The following is a 21,706-nucleotide window of genomic DNA, read 5'->3' as shown; positions in this document are numbered from 1 at the left end:
GGTGATGTGCTGGGGTCATCTGGAGCTGCACAGCAGATGCGCCCTTGGAGACGGAATGCTACAATCAATGCCAAATGACATCTAAACGATGATTTGAGGTTTTCCTTGAAAGAAGGAAAATGAACCTGCCAAATGTCACTTCTGCCTCTGTGTGGTTGTCTAACTGGGAATGAACCCAAAGAGTAGCATGGACTCATTACCACATGTTACCTGCCACACTGTTCAATTTCGATTCACAGATCAGATTTGAGGGTTCACATTCATAACTACTTAGTGTTTTGCATCTGACTTTCATGTCAGCACGGCTGTCAACTGAATGCAACTATGGTAGATACCATTTTGCATGTAGTATTCGTAATAACAACAACACTGACATCGTCAGATCACTCAAGAGAAACACACGAGCCAGAAGGGTGAGGGGAGGGGTCTTCTTCCCACACCCCTGCTTCCTGGTTGCTGCTCGGGGCGGGAGGGGCCAAGAGGATTAATTAATTGTTCTGCTGGTTCGGGGGCTGTGGTGGCTGGGGGGCTGCTGGCCCGATGGTGTGCCCGCTGCGCTACACCCTGGGAGGACGTGTGGATGTATGGGACGTGAAAGTGTGTGTGGTAATGATTGGGCCTGGATCTGGGACTTGCTGTCGCCTGGCCTGCTTGTGCTTCTCCCGATGGGGGGGGCGGCGTTGCCTCTCCCCGCTGCTTGCGACTTCACCCACCTGTGGGCACGTCTTGACTCCCAGGGCACTTGGCCAGGGGCGCTGGGGCAGGCACTGACCCACTGTGTGGCTGTCTGGGGCGCTTGGCCCTCCTGGGTATTGGGTGGGGCCTCTGCCGGGGGGTTTGGGGGCGCTCGGGCTCCCGGGGCCCGGGTCAAGTGCACGGCCCATGCCAGGGCGGCTGGGGCCTGGCGGGGTCGGTGGGCTGTTGCCCCTGGCTCCCGGAGGGCCTCTGCCCTATGCTTATGGGGGCTCTGTCCGGGGGCTTCCTCTGCAGTCTTCTGGGTGGATGCGTGGTTGTCCCTGTGGTGGGCTTCCTGGGTTCTGTGCTCTGTGGGGGCTGCTGGTGGCCTGGGTCTTGTGGCCCTCTCTGCCTGCTTCTGATTGCTGGGGGGGGGGGGGGGGGGGGGGGGGGGGGGGGGGCTGTGGATTGTGGCTCTGTACACTTATAAACTCATAACTAAGCACGGTTACCATGTAGGTCCTGTGCCATGGGTGTTGCATGTTCTCACACACACACACACACACACATTTATTAGCCCAGTAGCATGGTCGCTAAGCAGTTGATGTATTATCATGTCGTCTCAGGTCATCTATATTCACAGTTGTGTTGTATGCGATTACCGCTTCTTGTGCTTGTTTTTGTTTGGTTGTGTGTTTGTTTTTTCTCTGCTTGTCTGCTTTCAGGTGCTCCTGGTGGCGCTAAGGCTGTATTCCCCTCAGAGGCCATGGATTGTTGTCTGTTTTGTTTTTTACAGGTGTAGCAGCTGGTTGTCTGGTTTTTGTTTCTATTTTTGTTCTGTTTCCTCTTCTTTCCTCTTCTTCTTTCCTTGTCCCCCGGTCCGGTTCAGTTCTATTACATGTTATATATTGTAAACAGAAATAAATAAATGGGCATCAAGGGGAGCTTTGCATTTATAAAACTTCCCTTGGCAAAGCAAATCTGTTTGGCATCAAAGGTATTCAGACTACAATTCTGCTGCCATAATGCTGAACAGGACAAGGGGGAAAAAAAAAAAAAAAAAAAAAGAGAAACACACGATTCTGAAATGGAAGCTATTGCAGCAAGTTTGTGGATGAAACTTTAGTCTAGCAGGTGGCAAACATTGCTCCACCTATGTAAGAAAAGCTTGAACGAGAAGTATAAGAAAAGCAAGATGGCGAGCTTATGCTGTTTTAGTGGATACTGTTAGAAGTGCTGTAGTAATGCTGCTGGTTTATAGCAACAGCACTCAGTGCCTCGGATATAAGCAGAGAGTGGCATAGAATCGTATATGAGCATCCTCACTCTAGCAATATAATAGATATATATAGCTGATCTAGGACCACATACTGAAGTGACACAAATTCCATTTGAAAATCAAATTGACTATTATACTTCTGTGTCCATACAGCCATGGAAAAAAGAAAAAAAGATCATCAGATATGAGTCAAATCAATGTGGGAAAAAAACATCTGATTTGAGTAATTCCAGTTTGAATGTGGTCTTGCTTTAGTATGAAAAGTTCTGGTGTTTTGAAATCCATTACTCTTCTCCTTTGAACATTCAAAGATTTAAAACAAATATTTTATATCCCTATGCTCATCTGTGTCCCACAAAAGTTATCATGTTGGTCTACAATGCATTACATGACCTGGCATGGGGTTGACTACAGGGCCTTACAGTACACCTGTGTGAGTTTTAATAAACAACGTGTGATTCATGAAGTTTAAAATAAATGGGAGTTAATCAATTTCAGTGAACAATATTATTATGAAAACCACACTGTACCCTGTATAAACTACAATACTGTATCAAACAAGTTTGCCACATTTGTCTCTAAGAAGTAATTTCCTCTTTCAAGTAGGTGTGTTTTCCTTTCAGTTAAGTTAAAAGTAGATATCTGATCTCATCTTCTATTAAACAATCCTATATTCTGAGTAGTTGATACTCCTTCCTGTACATTAAGTTTTTAAATGAGCAAATTTACATAAAGAAACATTCTAATCTAAAAAAAAAATCACTATTACAATAGCGGATTCTTCAAAAATAACACAACTGAATAGCAACATTGTAATTTCCCTGCCTTGCTCACCTGTCTGTGCCCTGTTAGTTCTTTCATAGAGCAGACAATGTATTATCATTTTCACTTCTGTGTGAAGAAAAAACTAACATGAAATCAAGAAAAAATGGTCTCTTAAAAAACTTGTGGGAAGATGGTCTTTATTCAGAACCGCGAGTCTTTGTGAGCCCTTCACATTAACACATCTCCTGAGAAGATACCTGCTGGGTGGAACAGTAGCTGACAGGAGGCATGGATGGGATACAAGTGAAAAGAAAAGAGAAAGAAAAGAATGGAAGTAATGCAGAAAAAGAGTGAATGGGGAATAAGACAAGAAAGAGGTAAAGCAAGTCTATAAATCTATAAATGTCTATAAATGTTTAATATATTCTACAAAGCAGGTTCTCATTGGCCAGGCCATCTGCTGCAAAAAAAACAACCAAATGAAGAGATCAGCAAAAAAAAAAGTTAATTTGTTTATTTCTATCAAAACTTCTTCAAACCCATTTCACTTGATACTGTTAAACATGTATATCTAAATGTTATTAATATCTAGTTAATTGTTTTATCTAATGATAATGTAGTTCAGTCAGAGGTAAGAGTTGATGAAGGTTCTAGTCTTATCAAAGAAATAGTGACGATTAATTTACAGACTGGACTTCACCATTCGCATCTTACCAGGGATCTTTTTAGCCCAGCTGATCATGAGGACCAGTTCCTTGTCTGCCAGGTTGGTGAGAGACATCATCATGCTGGCCTGGGTAAAAGGTTTCTTTAGGTCCTCCATGAGGTAGATCTCTGGAGGCTCCGCCTCCATGATACGGGAGATGAAATCTTCTGGGCTCATGGCCGAGTGGTGTGTGTAGTTTTGCCGAGGGAGGGGGACTGGTGGGGAGAGAGGTGTCCCCAGATGGAGATGGCGCTGGGCCCGAGAACCCATTCCAACTCTTACCAACGCCCTGCCACCTGCATCCCGAGGCTGGAGTCCTCCACGACGGTGTCGGGCTCCTCGATAGCTGCAGCGTTCACGTCTCACACCTGGTAGATGAAGACACCAGAACACTTCACTTTCACAAGTATGTACATTGGCGCTTAATTTGCGCTGTGATGCGCCAGTAAGTACAAAGCCTCTTAATACTCACTACTAGCATAACATGTACATTCTTCAGTTGAGAAAATATAGTACTGTAGAAAACAACCATCTGAAACCAAAGTGATGAAGTGTAAAAATCCAGAACATAGTGTTTGATTAAACTGCTGTAGATTTATGAGTTTAAAGTTCCGATGCTGGTAATGAAAATGCACTTCTCTCATGTCCATGCCCATAATTCCCCCTCTCTGCTTCTTCTAACTGAAAATGCTTTGATCACTGTCAACTGTGGGTAGGACAGTGACCAGTAATAAGTACACAAAGACCAATTCAAAGAAAATAAGCAAAAATAGAGATAGAATAGAAACTAAAGTAAAAAATTGCAACAATAAATACATAAACAGTAGAAAAATAATAAGAAAGAAAGACAATTAAGGAGAGACTGAACTGAAGTTCCACAGCTAAGGGGTACAGACGGAAAAGGGTCTGGCTGTCTTTTGTGACAGGTATATTGTATGCCTCATGTAATATTAATGGAAATAAGAATCTGAAGACACTATATACTCCCTAACAAATGATAATAGGGTCCAAATTTTAAAGTGAAAAAGCAGCTACAAATTCTAACTTCCACCATCTCCTTTGCTCTCTCTCTCAAATACATAGCACTTTTGAGGAGACTCCAGGTTTTACTTTGTTGCTGTAAATAATCTCCAGTTCTCAACTGCATAGTCACCTTACTGTGATTCTGTAGATTTTCTAAAAAATAACAAGTGGGTCGGGTTCAGATGGTTTATTGAAATTTTGCAGGATGTTGCGGAGAGGTTGTCATGACGGTGTGGACATTGAAAAGCCCTGACCTACTAAACCATTAATCTCTTGTTTGCTTGTGTTTAACTTTCAGCGCCACCGTAAGATGATAAAACATGAAAGACAACAATTACAATAAGAACAAGGGAATGCCTACCACACTTCATCATGCCCACTTCATAACATTTCCTTAAGCGGCAAGCCTGGCAGCTTTTACGTCGGTTCTTGTCGATAGTGCATTGATTTGTAGCAGGGCAAATATAGTCATTGTGTCCTGATGAGAAAGAAAAATTATTTGATTATTTCATTTTCAAAAGGTGACAAAAATGAGCAACAACACGAAGGGGAAAAAAATAGATCATACCCTGGATGCTCCTCTTGAAAAATGCCTTGCAACCCTCGCATGACCATACCCCATAGTGGTATCCAGAGGCATAGTCATGACACACGGCACAGAAGTGCATGTCGACTTTCCCTACGGCAGATGACCATGAGGAGGATTTCACTCCTTCCACTCCTACATACGATTTCTTCCCTAGTAACTTGTTACAGCTGATGACGGAGCTGCAGGGAGAAACACAGACTCTGTGACAAGGACAACTTGACATTAGGAATTTTAGCTTGTCATTCACTGGTCATTAGTCCTCCAACAGGTAGTTTGTTGCTCAAAATGTCTCCACAACCACATTTCAGTCAACAGGAAAATCGCATCAGTATTTATCTCTAAAACATAATAGGTATACAGCACCATGCAAAAAGACTTGTCACCCTGCCATTTTCTATATTTTGCTTCCAAGCAGTCAGACTTTCTTGTAAACTTTTGAAGTGAGCCATAGTTCTCCGGGCTTTCCCAAGGTCTTTCGAAGTTATTCTTTGGACATTGCTTGATTTTTCCACTCATCTCCAGTCCAAGCTGTATACCTGACCCTTTTCAAATGTTTATCTTTTTATTTGTTAAACTACTTTGATCTATGGCTCACTCAATCATTAAAAAAGGAACCTAACTCAAGGGATGAACCAGTGCTGTGTCTACACATTACGAACAACTAGGCAAAGAACGAGTATTAAACCACTACATTAAGGGAGATGTATTATGTCCTTTTTAAGCAAGGTGACACAATTTCCTAAGTCTCATATATTTTCTTATCAAAATATATGAGACATGCTTTGGTCAAAATATCCCTTGGCTGAAGCACAACTGCTGTCTTCTCAACCCTATTCCAACAGCTCTCCTAGGACCAGCCTGTTTTAGGGGTGGGGAGTGGGGAAGTGAGCAACTCTTCACTCCACATTTTCCTCCATCCTCCTAATCCTGGGGATGCGCCTCTCTTGAGACTAATGGCTGGGATAAAAGAGAATGCAACTGACTTTGACTGGAACTTGTCTGAGCCTGAGTCAGACACTAAACAAGAAGTTCCAAACAAGTTTTACCATCAAGGATCCAACAATAAGTTGGTGAATGGTTTTTGTATGTTGATACGTTGGCTGAGAACAACCCATTGCATTACTTGAGTTTATATCATATAGTGTGTTTCTGTGCGTTACCTGTTATCAAAACCTGAGCCTCTGTTGTGCAATTTAATGCAATATCCACAAACATAACAAAGCTATTGCTCCAGTCACATCAACAACACTGAAGTTCTCTCTGTGTTTTAAATTCTGTGTAAAATTACTTTATATGTCATATTAGAGAAATTGTTTAGCACTCTAGTGTCAAACAATTCTTCAACAGTTATCTGGAACAGAAAACAATGCTTTCCTATTAGCAGTAATTGACCAAGCAGGAGGTGTACACAGAATAACTCACAGTTTTGCATGTATACCATTTACTACTGTGTTTAAAGTTTTTGTACATCTTGACTATATTTTTATAGTATGTATGGGGTTGGGGTTGGGGTTGGCTCAGGAGGTTGAGCATTTGTCTGCCAATCAAAAGATAGGTGGTTTGATCCCTGGCTGTTCTAGTCTACAACTGAAGTGTCCTTGGGCAACTGATGCATTCATCAATCTGTGAGTGTGTATGATAAAGAAAAATCACTGCATAGGCTGAAAAAAAACTGCATAAAGTGATGTGTGCGTAAATGGGTGAATATGACTTGAGTTGTAGATCATCTGTGCTTTAGAATTATTGAACCTAATGGCAGGAGATATAAGAACAACAAAACAGGCCCAAAATGGACTCCTGTGGAACGCCAGAAAACAGAGTAGCTGATGAGGACGCCAATCATCACAGAGAAAGTTCTTCCTGTGAGGTAGGACCTAAACCAAGATGATCAAAACCAAGATGACAAGTACAAAAAGCCTAATGTAGGGAAAATAAAAACTTATTGGAGTCACCGTAAAGAAAGAAAATGTGTGTGGAAAAGCTTGTCATTTTTGACAGATTTTAGCTCAAACTCTATAAAAAATTACATAAATGAGGCGTTTTCAATTAGCTTAGCTGGTTCTTGGAAAACCCGACCACGGATTGACGGTATAGAAAATGGATGGATGGATGGTTCTTGGAAAACCTTTCTGTTTTGTTGGTATTATTGCTGTACCACTTGAGTTAGTGCCAGTAATCCTACCTGTTGGGGTTGCTGTGGGCTTTGGGCTCCAGCCAGGGTGCATGTTGGTTGGATTCGTTGTACAGAAGAGGCTGAGTGCAGTGCAGAGTCAGAGAAGGTATGTTGTGGTGGTTATGGGAAGGCCAAAAGGCAGACGGGCTCAGAGGGGGGCACAGCGATGAAGGACTGTCAGTGATGGGTGGCCTGGTGTAGCTCAGCACAGATGGGCTATAGAAAGTAAAAGGTCCATGTCCATGGTTGTAGTCATGGCTACTGTCTGTGTATGGAGAGGGAATGCAGACGGTGTGGCTGTCCATGCTCAAAGGAGGACTATACATGGTGGGCAGAAGTCCTGGCGAGGTTGGTCTCTCTGAAGCTTTACTGGAGTCCACCTCCTGGAGCTGAAGCAGGGGTAACGGCTCAGCATTCAGCCCAGGGGAGGAGGCCATGTCGTTGGGGAGATAATATCTTTAGAGGGATGAGTATCACAATGCAACTGTTTCCTCTATTGCATATTCTTCTGCACACAACTCCTGTAGCAGAGAGGTAAGAAACAATTTGTTTAGACAATTCACCTCAATTAAACTATCAAATTAAAACCAAGAGGCACAAAACCCATACAAACAACTGAGTCACCAAAGCTTGATGTGTTTAGGACCACAGACTAAAATATGCTAAAAGCAGGCAAGGAGAGAAGAAATACTCAAACTCCAACAACAAACTACATTTCTAATATATAGTATTGTGAAAAATTCTGAGGTCATCCTCATTTCTTCATATTTTTCTTCTAAGCAGCTGGTATTTATTGTAATCTTCTAATATTTCTTGATTTTTTTTTAACCTGTTCTTGAGCAATAGTTGTCCATGACAACTAATTTGTCATTACAGGTCAAACCCTCAAATATTATAAACTGAAACTGAACAAGGCAAACGCACTAATTACAGGCTGAAAAATTATAAGCTGCTAGTTTGAAGAGCTTTACAGAAAGGCCTCATTCATACTTCTGCAGTTCTCAAAGTAGAACACTGAATGACAAATTCTCTATTCCATACAGGGAAATGCTGATGAAATGTTTACAAAGCATTTAAGACTCTATGAAGATACTGAGGTAACTTGTTTTTTTCAAAATACATGCCTTGTGACGACTAAATAAAGAACTTATTTTCATTTGTGTTTCAAAAAGTCCAGACGAAACAAGACAAGTTCTTTTAACTGTTTTGCCTTCATTTTGTCCAGACGGCATCAGATTCAGCTATTACCAAGGTAGGAGGGTGCTACCACAAGCAGTGTTGCCATTATTCAAGGACACTTGAGAAACCATGTAAAAACACAAGATAATTGGATGTTTTCTTTACTGAGTAACTTAGAGGCCAAAATGTGATCCTACTGCTGCTGCACGTGTACACGTGATTATACAAAAAGGAGAATTACACTTAAAGCTCTTCACCACTGCAGTACTGCTGTATTCCAACAACTTGCAGCAGTCAACTTCAGCAAAATAGAAAAAAAAACTTGAGTGACTTAGTTTCACTTTCTCTGAGACTATCCTGCGAAATAGCAGGTATAAAATCATAAACCAGGAACTAGACAACCAAGACTTTTGTACACATACATAAGTTTGAAGAGCTGGGTGAAATGACATGACAGCTTACTTACTATAACAAAGGTAAAGAGAACAGCTTTATTATCAACAGTCTTTTTAAATGAAGAACATCTGTACCAAAAACAAAAGAAAAGAAAAAAAATAATCAGCTTGTGTTTAGCTCACATGGCTTGCACAACCAGTAGCTTAACTATACCAACAAAGCATTTCACTGGTTAATCAGTGTCAGTATCAATTACTAATTAGCTGGTACTAGAGCAGTGTAAAGGGAATTCTGGCACCAACGACAAGTTGAAATATGAATCTAAGATTTCTGGAAGCTCTTGGGTTTTTATGAAGAGTGTGATATATCTGTTTGAGATACTTCTGGAGTATAGAGTCACATGGCCTTTATGTTTTATCAATAAAGCTATCTATTTGGTGACTCACATTTAGGCAACCCCACATGCCGAATAGTGACAGTTGTGGTAACAAGTTACAGCAACGGAAAAAGAAGATCCCCATGCCAGTCGATCACCAATCACCAATTTGTGTAGGTTGGGTCAAAGTGGCCCGAGGCAAAACAATGCTTGCGTACCTGTTCACTCTTTGGACTAACATTCCTGTGCCCTAATTCTGAATCTTGGCCCCTCAGAGTCATTACATCTAACCCACAAAGCCTCAGGATAATTTTTTAAAACACTACAACTGCATTTTATAAATCTTTTTGGTAATATCTTGTTATTGTTATTGCACTATATGTATTATATGTATATTATGCACTTTAACATGTACAGCACTTTGGTCAACCCTGGTTGTTTTTAAATGTGCTTTATAAATAAAGTTTGAGTTGAGTTGAATTGAATTAATGAAACTCAACTTTTATATGATAATTTGTAAGATGTCATTGTCCACTTCGGGACAGGGTGAGTTGACACCTACCAGTTGAAAATGTGAGATCAGATCAATTTCAATAACAGATGCAGGTACAGCAGGTATCAGTCATCCATAACATGTTGATATCAAACACAACACTTTGAGGGCAACTTCCTCGGCAATAAAATTATAAATTCATTCCAGGTTGAGCCAGGACAACAAGTAACAACAAGTAACTCTCAAGATTCTGAAGAATCTTCTGACCCTAAAATATCCCATAATTATGTTGCTATAGGCCTAGACTGCTGGGGGACCTTTCATGATGCACCTTTCCTCACTCTGCTCTCTTTACTCTTCATGTAGCTTTACTGTTCTCACTAACTTGTGTTTCTCTTTCTCAGCATGAATCCCTGACCTGGTGCTTGTTGTTTTCTCTTTCCTGTGCTGTCAACCCCCAGCCGGTCGAGGCAGATGAGTCTGGTTCTGCCAGAGGTTTTTTCCCGTTAAAATGGATTTTTTTTTCTTTCCACAGTCACCTTTTGCATGCTTGAGATGGAGGATTGGACCAAAGAGAAGTTTAGGTGCAATCTGTTGGTTTCCTTAGCCGGGGAATTTCTTTTATTGCTTTCTGTGAACTGGACTCATTTTGAATTTAATTAATTTGATTTGAGCAGATTATGAATGTATTAGAATGAATCGGATTCTAATTGGCTTCAGTTGGACTGTATCTTTGAAGTGCCTTGAGATGGCATTGCTGTGATTTGGAGCTATAAAGATAAAACTAAATTGAATTGAATTGAATTGAATTATCATTATTATTATCAACTCTCATTGTCACTCCACTAAGCTGCCTAGGATTCTAAAAATCTTTGTTAGATTTTTGCAGATATTGTAGTTTGGAGGTATGTGGAGGTGTTCATTTGGTTGCTTTTTGTGCAACTTAACATCACCATATCCTACAAACTAGACCTTTTAAGTATTGAAATTCTAGTACAGTGCCTGGAATGCTACACAAGATTGTTTTGTCAGAACACTGTGGCACAAGCAAAGAAACAAAATTTTTTTTTACTCAAATGCAAGATAGTGATATCCAACCATACAAGCATAATTTGAGTCTATTTGTAATGTTTAGTTTACTCTGTCGTTAGAATGTCTTTGGATAAGGATGTGAGCATATCACTGATATACAAAATGTAATTTTTACTGTGTCCATGAAGATTTAACAGCGACAGCAAAATATGGGCATATCAAGGTTTTGAAGACAAGCAGCAAGGGTGGATCCAGGAAATTAAACTGAAACAGTATAAACACAACATGCACAATAATAGAAATAATTAGAATAAAACTAATTACCTACGCTCTGGCTGACATTTAACTTCTGAATAGTTTCTCAAAAGAGTCAAATACTCACACCTAATAATCGTAGCCTGTAAGTGTTGCAGAGAAAAATATCTGAAGTGAAAACACTTTGCAAACCAAAGAATGACTGTAAGTCAAATGACTTTACAATGACTCAAAAGACATAAAAAATATTTAAAAAGCTCACTTACTTTTACAAGCTGTGTGTTAGGCTTTACCCAGTGACAATGAAATTCTGTTTTGTCAGAATGTCTTTGCCGAAGTTTGAGCTTTGAACAGGCTGGTGTTCATGGCAGACGTCCATGGTAAACCACCGCAGAGACAACAAAGGGTCAAAGGACATTATTTTAATGCAACACTTTTTTTTCCCACTAGTTCAATCATGTTACCAGTGATCTAACTTTTAGACAAACTGACCTCAAAGGACAGCTGCTTTTTTTGTTCTTACTTCCATTTTCAAATGGACCAGTCAAAGCCATTTTATAGAGTGAATTGCTTTCTAAAGAGCTTAGCAACTACCAATAACACAGGACACAAAACAACCAACACCACTGTACATATAAGAAAGAGACATGTTCACTGAAGACAACAACTGAAACTATCTAGATTTGTTTTAAATATCTTACTGTGTGTAGCTACATACAAGCACTGCTGTGAATCAATGTTTTAAAAAAAAGCAACTTTTTTTTTTCTAATGATATATAATGTATTGATTAAGCAACACCTGATTAAATATTTTGTCCAATCTATTTTGAAAACATTCTGTAACATGTATAGATGTAGATACAATTTTAATAAATTATTTAATCAGATTGATCTTTTTTTATCTTTAGTTATGTTTATCTTTTTCATGGGAAACTCCTATCTGCAAACTCTGTTTGGTATACAGGTGAGTGAGTATTGCCTTCTACGTGCCAGTTAGACCCCCTCCCTGCAGTTTTGGTTCAAGTCTGCCTACCCTCTCTGCCCCCCCTTATCTCTGCCATCATCCATTCCTTACTCACCACTGGAATAGTTCCTTCCTCCTTTAAAACTGCTGCTATCACCCCAATTCTGAAAAAACTGGTTTAGATCCGAACAACTTTAATAATCTCCGTCCTATTTCCAATCTGCCTTTCCTTTCCAAAATACTTGAAAAAATAGTTGCAATACATTGAACCTCATTTAACCAATAGAAACGTATGAACGGTTCCAGTCTGTTTTCCACCCCCTCCGTACCACTGAAAAAGCACTTATAAAAAATCAAAAATGACCTCCTCATGGCAGCTGACTCTGGTTTACTTAATCTGAATGCAGCCTTTGACACCATTTCTCACTCTATTGTCCTTAATAGATTATTCTCAATTTGTTTCACACATAGCCTATTAGACTGGTTTAAATCTTACCTTTCTGGCCACACTCAATTCATCCAGCTCAAATCTTTCACTTCTCTGCCCTTCCCCGTTACTACTGGTGTGCCACAGGGATCTGTCCTTCCCCTCTATAATATTTTCTGAATATATAATATTTATTTTCACTGTTATGTGGTTAACACCCAGCTCTATATGTCAACTAAACCTGATTCCACACTCCCACCACCCTCTCTGTTCCACTGTCTTAATGAAATCATGGTTCTGTCTGGGGGCTTCCTCTGTGGTCTCTGGGTGCGTGGTTGTCCCTGCCGTGGGCTTCTCGGGTTCTGTGCTCTGTGGGGGCTGCTGGTGGCCTGGCTCTTGGGGTCTGTGGGATGTCTTCTGTTTGGTTTCTGCAGGTGCAGCGGCTGGTTGTCTGGGTATCACTGTTTTCTCAGATCGTTTCTTTCCCATTTCTTTTTTTTTACTCTCCCTCTTTCCTTGCCCCCTGCCAGGTTCGGCACTATTACAAGATATTATAACAAAAATAAATAAATAAGCAGTACTTGGGAAACAAGTGTAGCTTTAGATTCATAAAGTCATCCTTGGTAAAGCAAATGTGTTTGGCATAAAAGGGTATTGAGATTACAATTCTGCTGCCATAATGCTGGCTATCCACCACCTCTCCCGTTCATATGTCTGAGTTGGTCCAGATCACCACTCCATCCATTCCCTGAGATGCTACTCATCTCTCTATTCCTTCCCCCTGTCTCACTAACATTTTGGGAGCAGGGCTTTCAGCTGTTCTGCTCCCCAGCTCTGGAACTTACTTCAACCTGACATCAGACACATATCTCCTCTTCCTCTTTTCAAATCCAAAACTCACGTGTTCAAAATAGCATACTGCTATACTGCTGCAGTGTCCTTATGTGTTCCGAAAGGTGCTTTCAAATAAAATGTATTATTTATTATTTTCATTATTATCCTCAAACATTTCACAATTTTTAAAAAAAATTTAATTCAACAATTTAATTTCTTTCTTTCTTTTTTTTTGCTGGACCAGTGTCATACTTTTTCAGGAATGTTGCTAACTGAGTAATGAATCTATATCATTTGTTAGCAAGTCCAGCTTTGGAGCTCTCCTATAGGCTATTACTTCTCTAAGCTTGTGTATGATTTAAGGAGCAGCATAGCTACCAACTCTCACACAACGACTCATGTCACTGACCCTGTTCACATTGTCTTACATCAAAACATAAATATTTGTCATGCAGTGAAAAAAAAATCACAGAATTAAGGAGAAGACTATCATAATTATGAACAGAATAAACAGCAATCACTAAAATCTTAGTAAGATTAAAAATCAGATCATTTTTCTTATTTTATATATACAAAAATATTAAACAATTTGATATCTAATATTAATATAATATAATAATAATGGAATAATAGGAATACAGACACAAGAAATAACCTTACACACATGAAGATAAATACTTACATTTTGTTGATATGTGGGACACTTTTGATTTGCTTTTGGTACCAAATAAGTTTAGGTGCAGTGAGTGCAGTGCGCACATGTCTGACTTTGAACATACACACAGTTTTAGTCATGAAACATAGTTCTACACATCCTGACCTGTTTTTGTGTTTTTTTGTGTCACTGTCCTGTCCTTTCACCCTCCAAGTGGTAAAGTCAGATGGCTGCCCTTTTTAAGCGTGGTTCTGCTGAAATTCTTTTCCACTTAGAACATTTTTTTTATTTCTCAGCAAGTGACTGAAACTGATACATTTTGTTGGTTTCCTTATCAAAGCTCTTTGTGAAATGGTATTATATGAATACTAACATTGTGAATTAGACTTAGTTGGACTAAATTGGAATATAATAATCTGGGCTGAATTGGGTAGTACAGTGGATAGCACCGTTGCGTCTCAGCAAGAAGGTTCCTGGTTTAAGATTAGATTTATTGTCATGTACAGGGAAATGCACTAAATTTCTCCTCTGCATTTAACCCCATTGAACACATGCACATGCACAGGGTCACACTCATGGAGACAGATGCCATACACTGGAGCAGTGGGCAATCAATCACAGCGCCTGGGGAGTACTGTGCCTTGTTGTGGACTGCCACCCCTCCAGCTGTCAGTTTCACCAATCTTCGAGCGGCGAGAACCGAACCACCAACCTTCCAGTTATTTGACGACCCACTCTAACCACTGAGCCCCGGCTGGGGTCTCTGTATGTTCTCCCCAGGTACTCCAGATTTCTATCACTGTTCAAAAACATGGTTAATTGGTGCATCTAAAATGACTCCAGAAGTGAGTGCAACCATGCATACTTTTGTCTCTGTGTGGCCCTGTGATGCCTCTTGCCCACTGGCAGCTTGTATAGAGTAAGAGTCCTGAATTAGCATATTAAATGTTAAGTTCATATCAGTACAATTAGAAAGAGACTGAACAAGTATGGCTTGTCTTTTGAGGGATCTCCTTTTCTTTAAAAATAACATGACAACATGACTTAATTTTGCAAAGCTGCATCTGAGAAAACCACAAGACTTCTGGAACATTGAGAAACATGAGACTAAAGTGGAGAGGTTTGTGAATTGTGTCATTTTCCACACACTGCTTCTTCTTTTGGCGTAGATTTTGTTCAGTAAGTATTAACATAGTGTAATATGTTGTGGGTTTTTTTTGCTCATGTGAGGTTGTATATACATAATGTTAAGACCTTGTAAGGAGAAAATGATTTTTTATCATGCTAACTGGTAAAGCTTTACAATTAAAAGAGACTGTACTTTTTCACATGACTGTATTCATTGGTGTTTTATCCAGACAAAAAGCTTTTTTTTACTTTTCACGATTTCCAGTTATAGAAACAGATTCTGATTCTTTCCAATTCTGTTACTAAACAGTTAATTTAAACTGCTTTAACTCCAGCTAACAGGTGTCTTTTTACTCCAAGATATTCACAGAGGTTCTAAGGGTTATTTTTCTACTTTTGCACTCCATTTAACTGAGCTGTACAAGACAAAAACACTGGTTTTATAAAGTACCACAGCTCATGAAAATATTTAGACACAGAGAAGTACATGAATTACAGTCCACATTTAGTTAAAAAATATTGAAATAGATAGGCACAGTATAAACAAATGACCTAATTCAGATCTGGATCCTACAGTGTCCAGTCAAGAAAAACGAAAAAATTCCTTCCTGTTCTCATCGGAATATGATTTTCTTATGTGAATAATAATAATAATAGGATCCCGTCTGGTCTGTCCTCGCAAATAGACAAGCTTTGTTGGAGGACCATTTTGAAAGAAAAAAATATGTATCTCATTCAACACTATCATACTTGAACAAAACATATGTCATCAACAACAAATGTCATGAGTCCTGACCATTAAAGGAAATACAAAATCTTTCTTCAGTGTGTTTCATAGTCCAGTATATTAAGATTATGTTTTTTTTTCACATGTATAAAAAGGAGCATAGAATTTCCTTGCTTTAGAACAAGATTTTCAGCCAACAGCACATACCAAAGCACAAAGACCCCCAGCAATACCATTACCCGGCTTCTATTCCTCATTCTCTCAGACTCACAAAGCCAACAAGGAGCTGCTGGAGGAGAGGAGCTGCACTGAATTGAAAAGGTCAATGGATTACATGGGAGCAAGAGAAGCTGGATGGAGTTACTTCTGGCTCACAGAGAAGCCGAACAGTGAGAGGCTTCAGCCGAATGGACAAGCTGATCAGGATGTGGAGTAATTTTACCCATCACCTGTCACTGCTGCTCCATCTACCAGGCAGACAGGTTAGTCACATCTATGATAGAGCTGTAGTACAAAAATAATTGCACGTACTTCATGCTATTCTGAACCTATTGAGCAGTGTTATAACGGCACAAAAATACCTGAGATTAAATTTCCGTTAAAATCAACGTTGAATTCTTATACATAAGTATATTACAGGCAGCCTCATTTATTGTGATGACTTAAAATTCTAAATGTCAAAACCATTGTTTTTTGTAATATGTTAAGTAGTTAATCCCATCATGATCTCAATTCTTGATTAAAAAGACAGTCTTGCAAAACTTTATTTTGTAATATTGTGTTATATTGTATTTTATGAACCAATTCCAGTTTACTGTGGCTATCAAGAAATCCCTGCTATAGTAGATACAGATACACAAGTGAGTGCACTGAACTGCAACTGAAAGTTTTTATGATCAGCGTTGCACACTGCTGTATTTCTACAATAACTGGTGTGCACCTTGTTTTATTCACTCAAATGATCAATCAGATTTTTCTGTCTGTGCACACACACACACAGCCATCGCAACTATAAAACCAAAGACCTCCCAGAAAAAAAAAAATCCCAGTTTAACCTCTACATGACATCTGACACATCTACTAAAGAAGCATGACATGATGAGGTTCACCTGAGCACCTCAGAAGTTCTAGAACTGCTGCAAGATTTAATTTGGAACCATTTCTTAACCCCTTTGAGCTACCACAGATACCAAGCAACAAACTAATAGCCCCTATGACTTTAATGCTCAAAACAAACAAAGCAAGTACACACATACAGGTTTACACACAATATCACTTAATTTGAAATAAATCTCTGAGCCTGAGCTCACTCATTACAGCTGTAATAGAAATATGTATGTACAATTACAAAAGGTAAAAATATAAAATATCATCTTCACAACTGAAGCTGTCTTCTAATGAGCAGCCATAAACAACAACAATAAGCAATCATAGATATGTTTAGATCTATAACACGCTTTCAAGAGGCGACCACCCTAAATGTACACCCTACCTTATAGAACATTCGGATTAACTTTTAACTCCACATTATTGTTCACAAATGTTCGAAATATATGTATCATGAACTTAACTGAGCTGATTAATCCTATAATGCAAACAATATCTGACCAGTCTTCTTTAGTAGTTTTTAAAATGTAGTTTATATATCTAAAAATATCCTAATGCTGTTGCCTACATTAAGTCCCAATTGCCACACTTGCTTTGTACAAAACATATGCACAGGACACCAACACAGTCTCACGACAGATCGTAAACTATGTATGTTAGTCAATGGAAAAATATGTAGAGATTTTACAAGAAAGACTCAAGAAGTGGGCATTGCCAACATTTTGTTTCTGCTGTTCTCTGCTATACAGCTCCTGTCATGCTTCTGATGATGTTCCAATATGTTTACATTTGCGACATTATGATGTTGCAACTGCTGACAGGACAGATGAGTGTAAGGGGGAAGGTTGGGGTGGTGGATGTTTCAAAACCCCAACCTTCAAGTGAGACTTTGATGGTCCAAATGCAGTGCTTTACAAACTTTTTCTAGGTCTTTTTTCACTACTGGTTAGGTTTAGGAGTTTTAAGTACATAGTTAGGGTTAGAATTGATGTACATGGTTAAGTTCATGTTTAAAAAAATGCATGGTTAAGGTTAGGCAAATAAATATTGCCATTGATCACAGTTTTCTTAATTTAATGTTTCTATTTGGCTGGAATACACGTTCCTTCTGTGCATGTTTGCCTAGTGTGGGGGTAATACAAAGTGACTTGACAAGTTAACAGACAGAAAGGCAGGAGTCATAAATACTCTATGTCTGCATTGAAATTCAGAATTTCCTATTGTTCAAAAATGTAATATTCACAAAAAAATTTTCCCACCAGTCTTTGCTTCTCATCTACAGCAAATAAAGGCCAGAAAAACATTGTCCATTGTGCAAATGTCTTATGTATTCTGACCTTGTTAAGCATTGCAAAAGAAATATGTGCTACTAAAATAGTTCAATTGGAAACAAAAGAACAGTTCATCCTAGTCATTATCAAATGTGTGGAATTTCATATATAAAATAAGGAAAAAAACATTGTCTAACTATTAATTATCCAGCATATTAGCAAGCAGAAATACTTTGCACCAGTAAGAAAAAAATAATTAATAAAAATTCCCATGTGATATTAAGACATCCAACGTTTGTAAATGTAGCTGCCAACAGGGTGTTTAAGTTCAAATGAAAATGCTGATTGTGAATGCTGCTGTATGCAAGCACTGGTAAGTGTTCAAAAACACAAGTGGTGATAACAAAATATTAAACAGGAAAACGAGAGGAACAATGGATTCTGAACTCTGAACAATTCTGAACAATGATGATCAGTTGCTGCTTCGACTTCACATGTTGAAGCTCACTTTTTTATTGTTTGTTCTATAATTAAACAGACGAGATGCTACATTGGCTGTGGATTCTTCAAACAGGGAAGTGATATAATTTTACTTGGTCTGGTTGGTCTCCCTGCCCTCATACCCTTCTGTATGCGGTTCAAAGAATCACAAAGAACCAAGCAAAAGCAAAGATTTGGTGCTAGTTGTAGCACCATTTTTTTTAGGGCTGGAGCCAGTGCTTTGGCAGTCGAAAAAGAGAATTGTCTCTAAATTAGGCTCTGGCCCTGAACCTGCATTGTAACCACTTTGGTGTAAAAAAAAAAAAAAAGAAAGGTCTATGTTTTGCATGGAGTATTGGAAAAAACATTCCTGATTGATTTTGGGGTGGAGCTTTACAGCTAATTTACATGTGCTGTAAGGACCCAGTGAAATTAGAAACACAAGCTAGATGGAAAAGGTAGTAGAAGCTACTCGCTGCTGATTTTGCTCTTGTTAAAAAGATGTCAGACCTGTACTGTTCATGGCTGTGATAGCACCAGATCAGGTTATTTAAGCCTTCATTTCACATAAAAATATGTTAGACTATGAGACTATAAACTGAATTTATTAATTCAGTTCATTTTGAGGCATTGTGGTGCCATTGTGGTCCCATCAAAAACAGCAGAGAGAAAATTGATCAACAGTCTGTTTGTTTTTTGGGCAGATGCTTTGCAAATTTGACCCATACACAGCTGTTTTTTGGCATCTGTGTATGTGGACCCACATTTGACCAGTTTACTTAGCGTCTATGCTGAGCTAAGTTGGAATCTCTACCAAGAAAAATTTAAATCAGTTTGGAGAAATATTTATCCATCCATGTCACCACAGCAACTGGAACTGTGCTACAACTAAGGCATGACAACCTCCTCTCATTGCTGCCTCACCTACCTGGAAAAAAAACAGAGGCTGGATGGAGAAAACACACATGCAGAGCTGTTTTTCTGCAAACTACTGCCATGTTTTAGTCAGTACTCGGCTATATATCGGGTTATGGATGATCTTCAGGATAGAGTGAGTGGACTGGGTTGAGGATCAAGAACTGTAGGGTAGCATGGCCTTGACAAATTTTCAGTGCTGACCAGTGGAATTCTATTCAATAAGAATGAAAAAGCGAGAAACGGAAGGGGATGTGCTCAAAGCCTGAAATTTTATTTCTGGTAACGGGAGGACTTCCGCCCACATTCATACTTTCGACTCCCCCACAACTCAGTTATTCGTGAGTGGAAAAGGAATCTGGTATTTACAGCAACAGTCAGATTATAATTACACCATGAACAGTCTCAAGGCCACGAAGAGGAGGCTGCGTAGCTTACATCCTGAGTGATTTCTAAAGTAGAGCCTAAAGAACAGGACCAGATAAGTTTTGTTGATGCGATAAACTAATCACATTTGGCGTCAAAAGATTAACAGTGCCAACCCTTAAAAGCAAATACAGTAATGCTGTAATATACTATGAATAAACATATCACATATTACCTGTAAGAAAGCTATGGATAAACAGAAAAAGAGTCAAACCTAAAGTTTTACAGGTACATATTAAGTCCTGCCAAACTCATATTAAATACATTTTATGTGGGGAAAACTGAATGGATTCAGTTACACCAACTCTCAGGTGGCCATAAGTTTTTTTTTTTTTTTTCAGTATGTTAGCTGAATAATACCTGCAGAAAAACTTCATATTCAACTCTAAAGAAGCAACAAAATCTTTGTGTAAACCACCATCCCTCCAAGGGTGAACAAAGGTAACATTTATTCTAAATTAGATATAAGATGACATATATTCAACTTCTAAATACCTACATCTCCCACAAAGCAATTCAAATGTTTCCTCACATTTGTATTCATGTAACTGTTTTCTTGGGGTTTGCCATATATTTTTGTCCACATCAATTTACATATCTATTCAATTTCTATCATTATTATTATTATGAAAAATATGCATAGCTAAATCATTTTATTAAATAAAATGTTGAAATTGCACATAACCCCATTGATAGATAGATAGATAGATAGATAGATAGATAGATAGATAGATAGATAGATAGATAGATAGATAGATAGATAGATAGATAGATAGATAGATAGATAGATAGATAGATAGATAGATAGATAGATAGATAGATAGATAGATAGATAGATAATTTGCCATGAGATGTCCACACCTGGTCAGAATTAATTCAACACTTTAAAAAAGGACATTGTGCTGAGAACAACCTGTTGTTGTTTTTTTGTCTGTTTTATTTATTTTTTTCTTTGTAAAGTGTCACAATTCACGTTTAATGATTACTGTCTTCTCTCCAGTAGTTTCATGGGGAGAGCCTTTAATGGGGGTGAGTGGATTTAAATAATTCAAAATACCTAGTTTTTATAGTAGTTATATAGTTCTACACAATGAATATAAACGCTTAATTTGCTTTCAATGCTGCATTAAATAGATTTTAACCTTTTGCCCTCATTAAAATGACCAAGGATGAAAACCCAAAGAACGTCCATGCAATTGCACTCATTTTTAACACTGAACTGCAGGTTGCAAAGCACTGCTTAAAGTTGTTTGAAAGAAGCGCCTGAAGTCCATTGATTCGTACCAGTTTGTTCAGAATTTACTGTCATGAAGCGCGCAGAGCAGCGGCTGTCGGAGTGAAAGCAACCGATAAGTTTTACACCGCTCCTTTAAGTGCAGAAGTAACAGACATTTTCATCTACGTGTTACCAACCTGTCAGTTGATGTGGTGATCAGAGGAAGAAATCAGCTGGTGCTGCTTCAGGACTTTTGAGGGTTTTCAGCGCCTCCAAAGCCGCAGCTATAAGAAGTCAGTGCATGGAAAATATAAAAATAATAACAATGAATCAGTAACTATGCCGTAGAGGTGAAACTATAAGCGCACGTCACACACAGGTTATGCTTATTCCACCGCCTTAGTCCTCCAAGAACTTCATTATTCCTGGTGTGTGACTGATATTTCCGCTCATCCCCTCTCCAGCGCTCAAGGAGAGCTTTAAGATTTGTCCGATTTGAAGACGTCACAGCATAGCCACGCCTTTTTTGGAGAGCCGCTTAGCGGCGTTGCGCAAACAAGTGGGAGGGTCAGAAACTTTACAGTTACAGGTCACTGAAAACCCAAAGAATAGAAT

General features: G+C 38.9%; 1 protein-coding gene across 3 annotated transcripts in view; it reads right to left on the bottom strand.

The window, feature by feature from the left end:
* Nucleotides 1-21,430, bottom strand: part of esr2b (estrogen receptor 2b) — a 33,029-nt gene extending 11,599 nt beyond the window's left edge. The window contains exons 1-5 of one of the 3 annotated variants that reach the window (XM_072364749.1): nucleotides 21,289-21,430; nucleotides 7,220-7,731; nucleotides 5,017-5,216; nucleotides 4,810-4,926; nucleotides 3,434-3,793 (exon numbers count right to left, since the gene is read on the bottom strand). In XM_072364749.1, the coding sequence (XP_072220850.1) occupies nucleotides 3,434-3,793; nucleotides 4,810-4,926; nucleotides 5,017-5,216; nucleotides 7,220-7,647 (1,105 nt within the window). In that variant the 5' untranslated portion in view covers nucleotides 7,648-7,731; nucleotides 21,289-21,430. Of the gene's footprint in view, nucleotides 1-3,433; nucleotides 3,794-4,809; nucleotides 4,927-5,016; nucleotides 5,217-7,219; nucleotides 7,732-11,207; nucleotides 11,306-21,288 lie in introns of those variants that run through there. The other 2 variants (XM_072364750.1, XM_072364751.1) reach the window with 2 other exon arrangements.
* Nucleotides 21,431-21,706: the final 276 nt, after the last annotated feature.

The sequence above is a fragment of the Leuresthes tenuis genome, unplaced genomic scaffold, assembly GCF_036924035.1.
Source record: "Leuresthes tenuis unplaced genomic scaffold, fLeuTen1.0.hap1 SCAF_15, whole genome shotgun sequence".
Classification (NCBI taxonomy): domain Eukaryota; kingdom Metazoa; phylum Chordata; class Actinopteri; order Atheriniformes; family Atherinopsidae; genus Leuresthes; species Leuresthes tenuis.
This window is presented reverse-complemented; position numbering and strand designations above follow the sequence as displayed.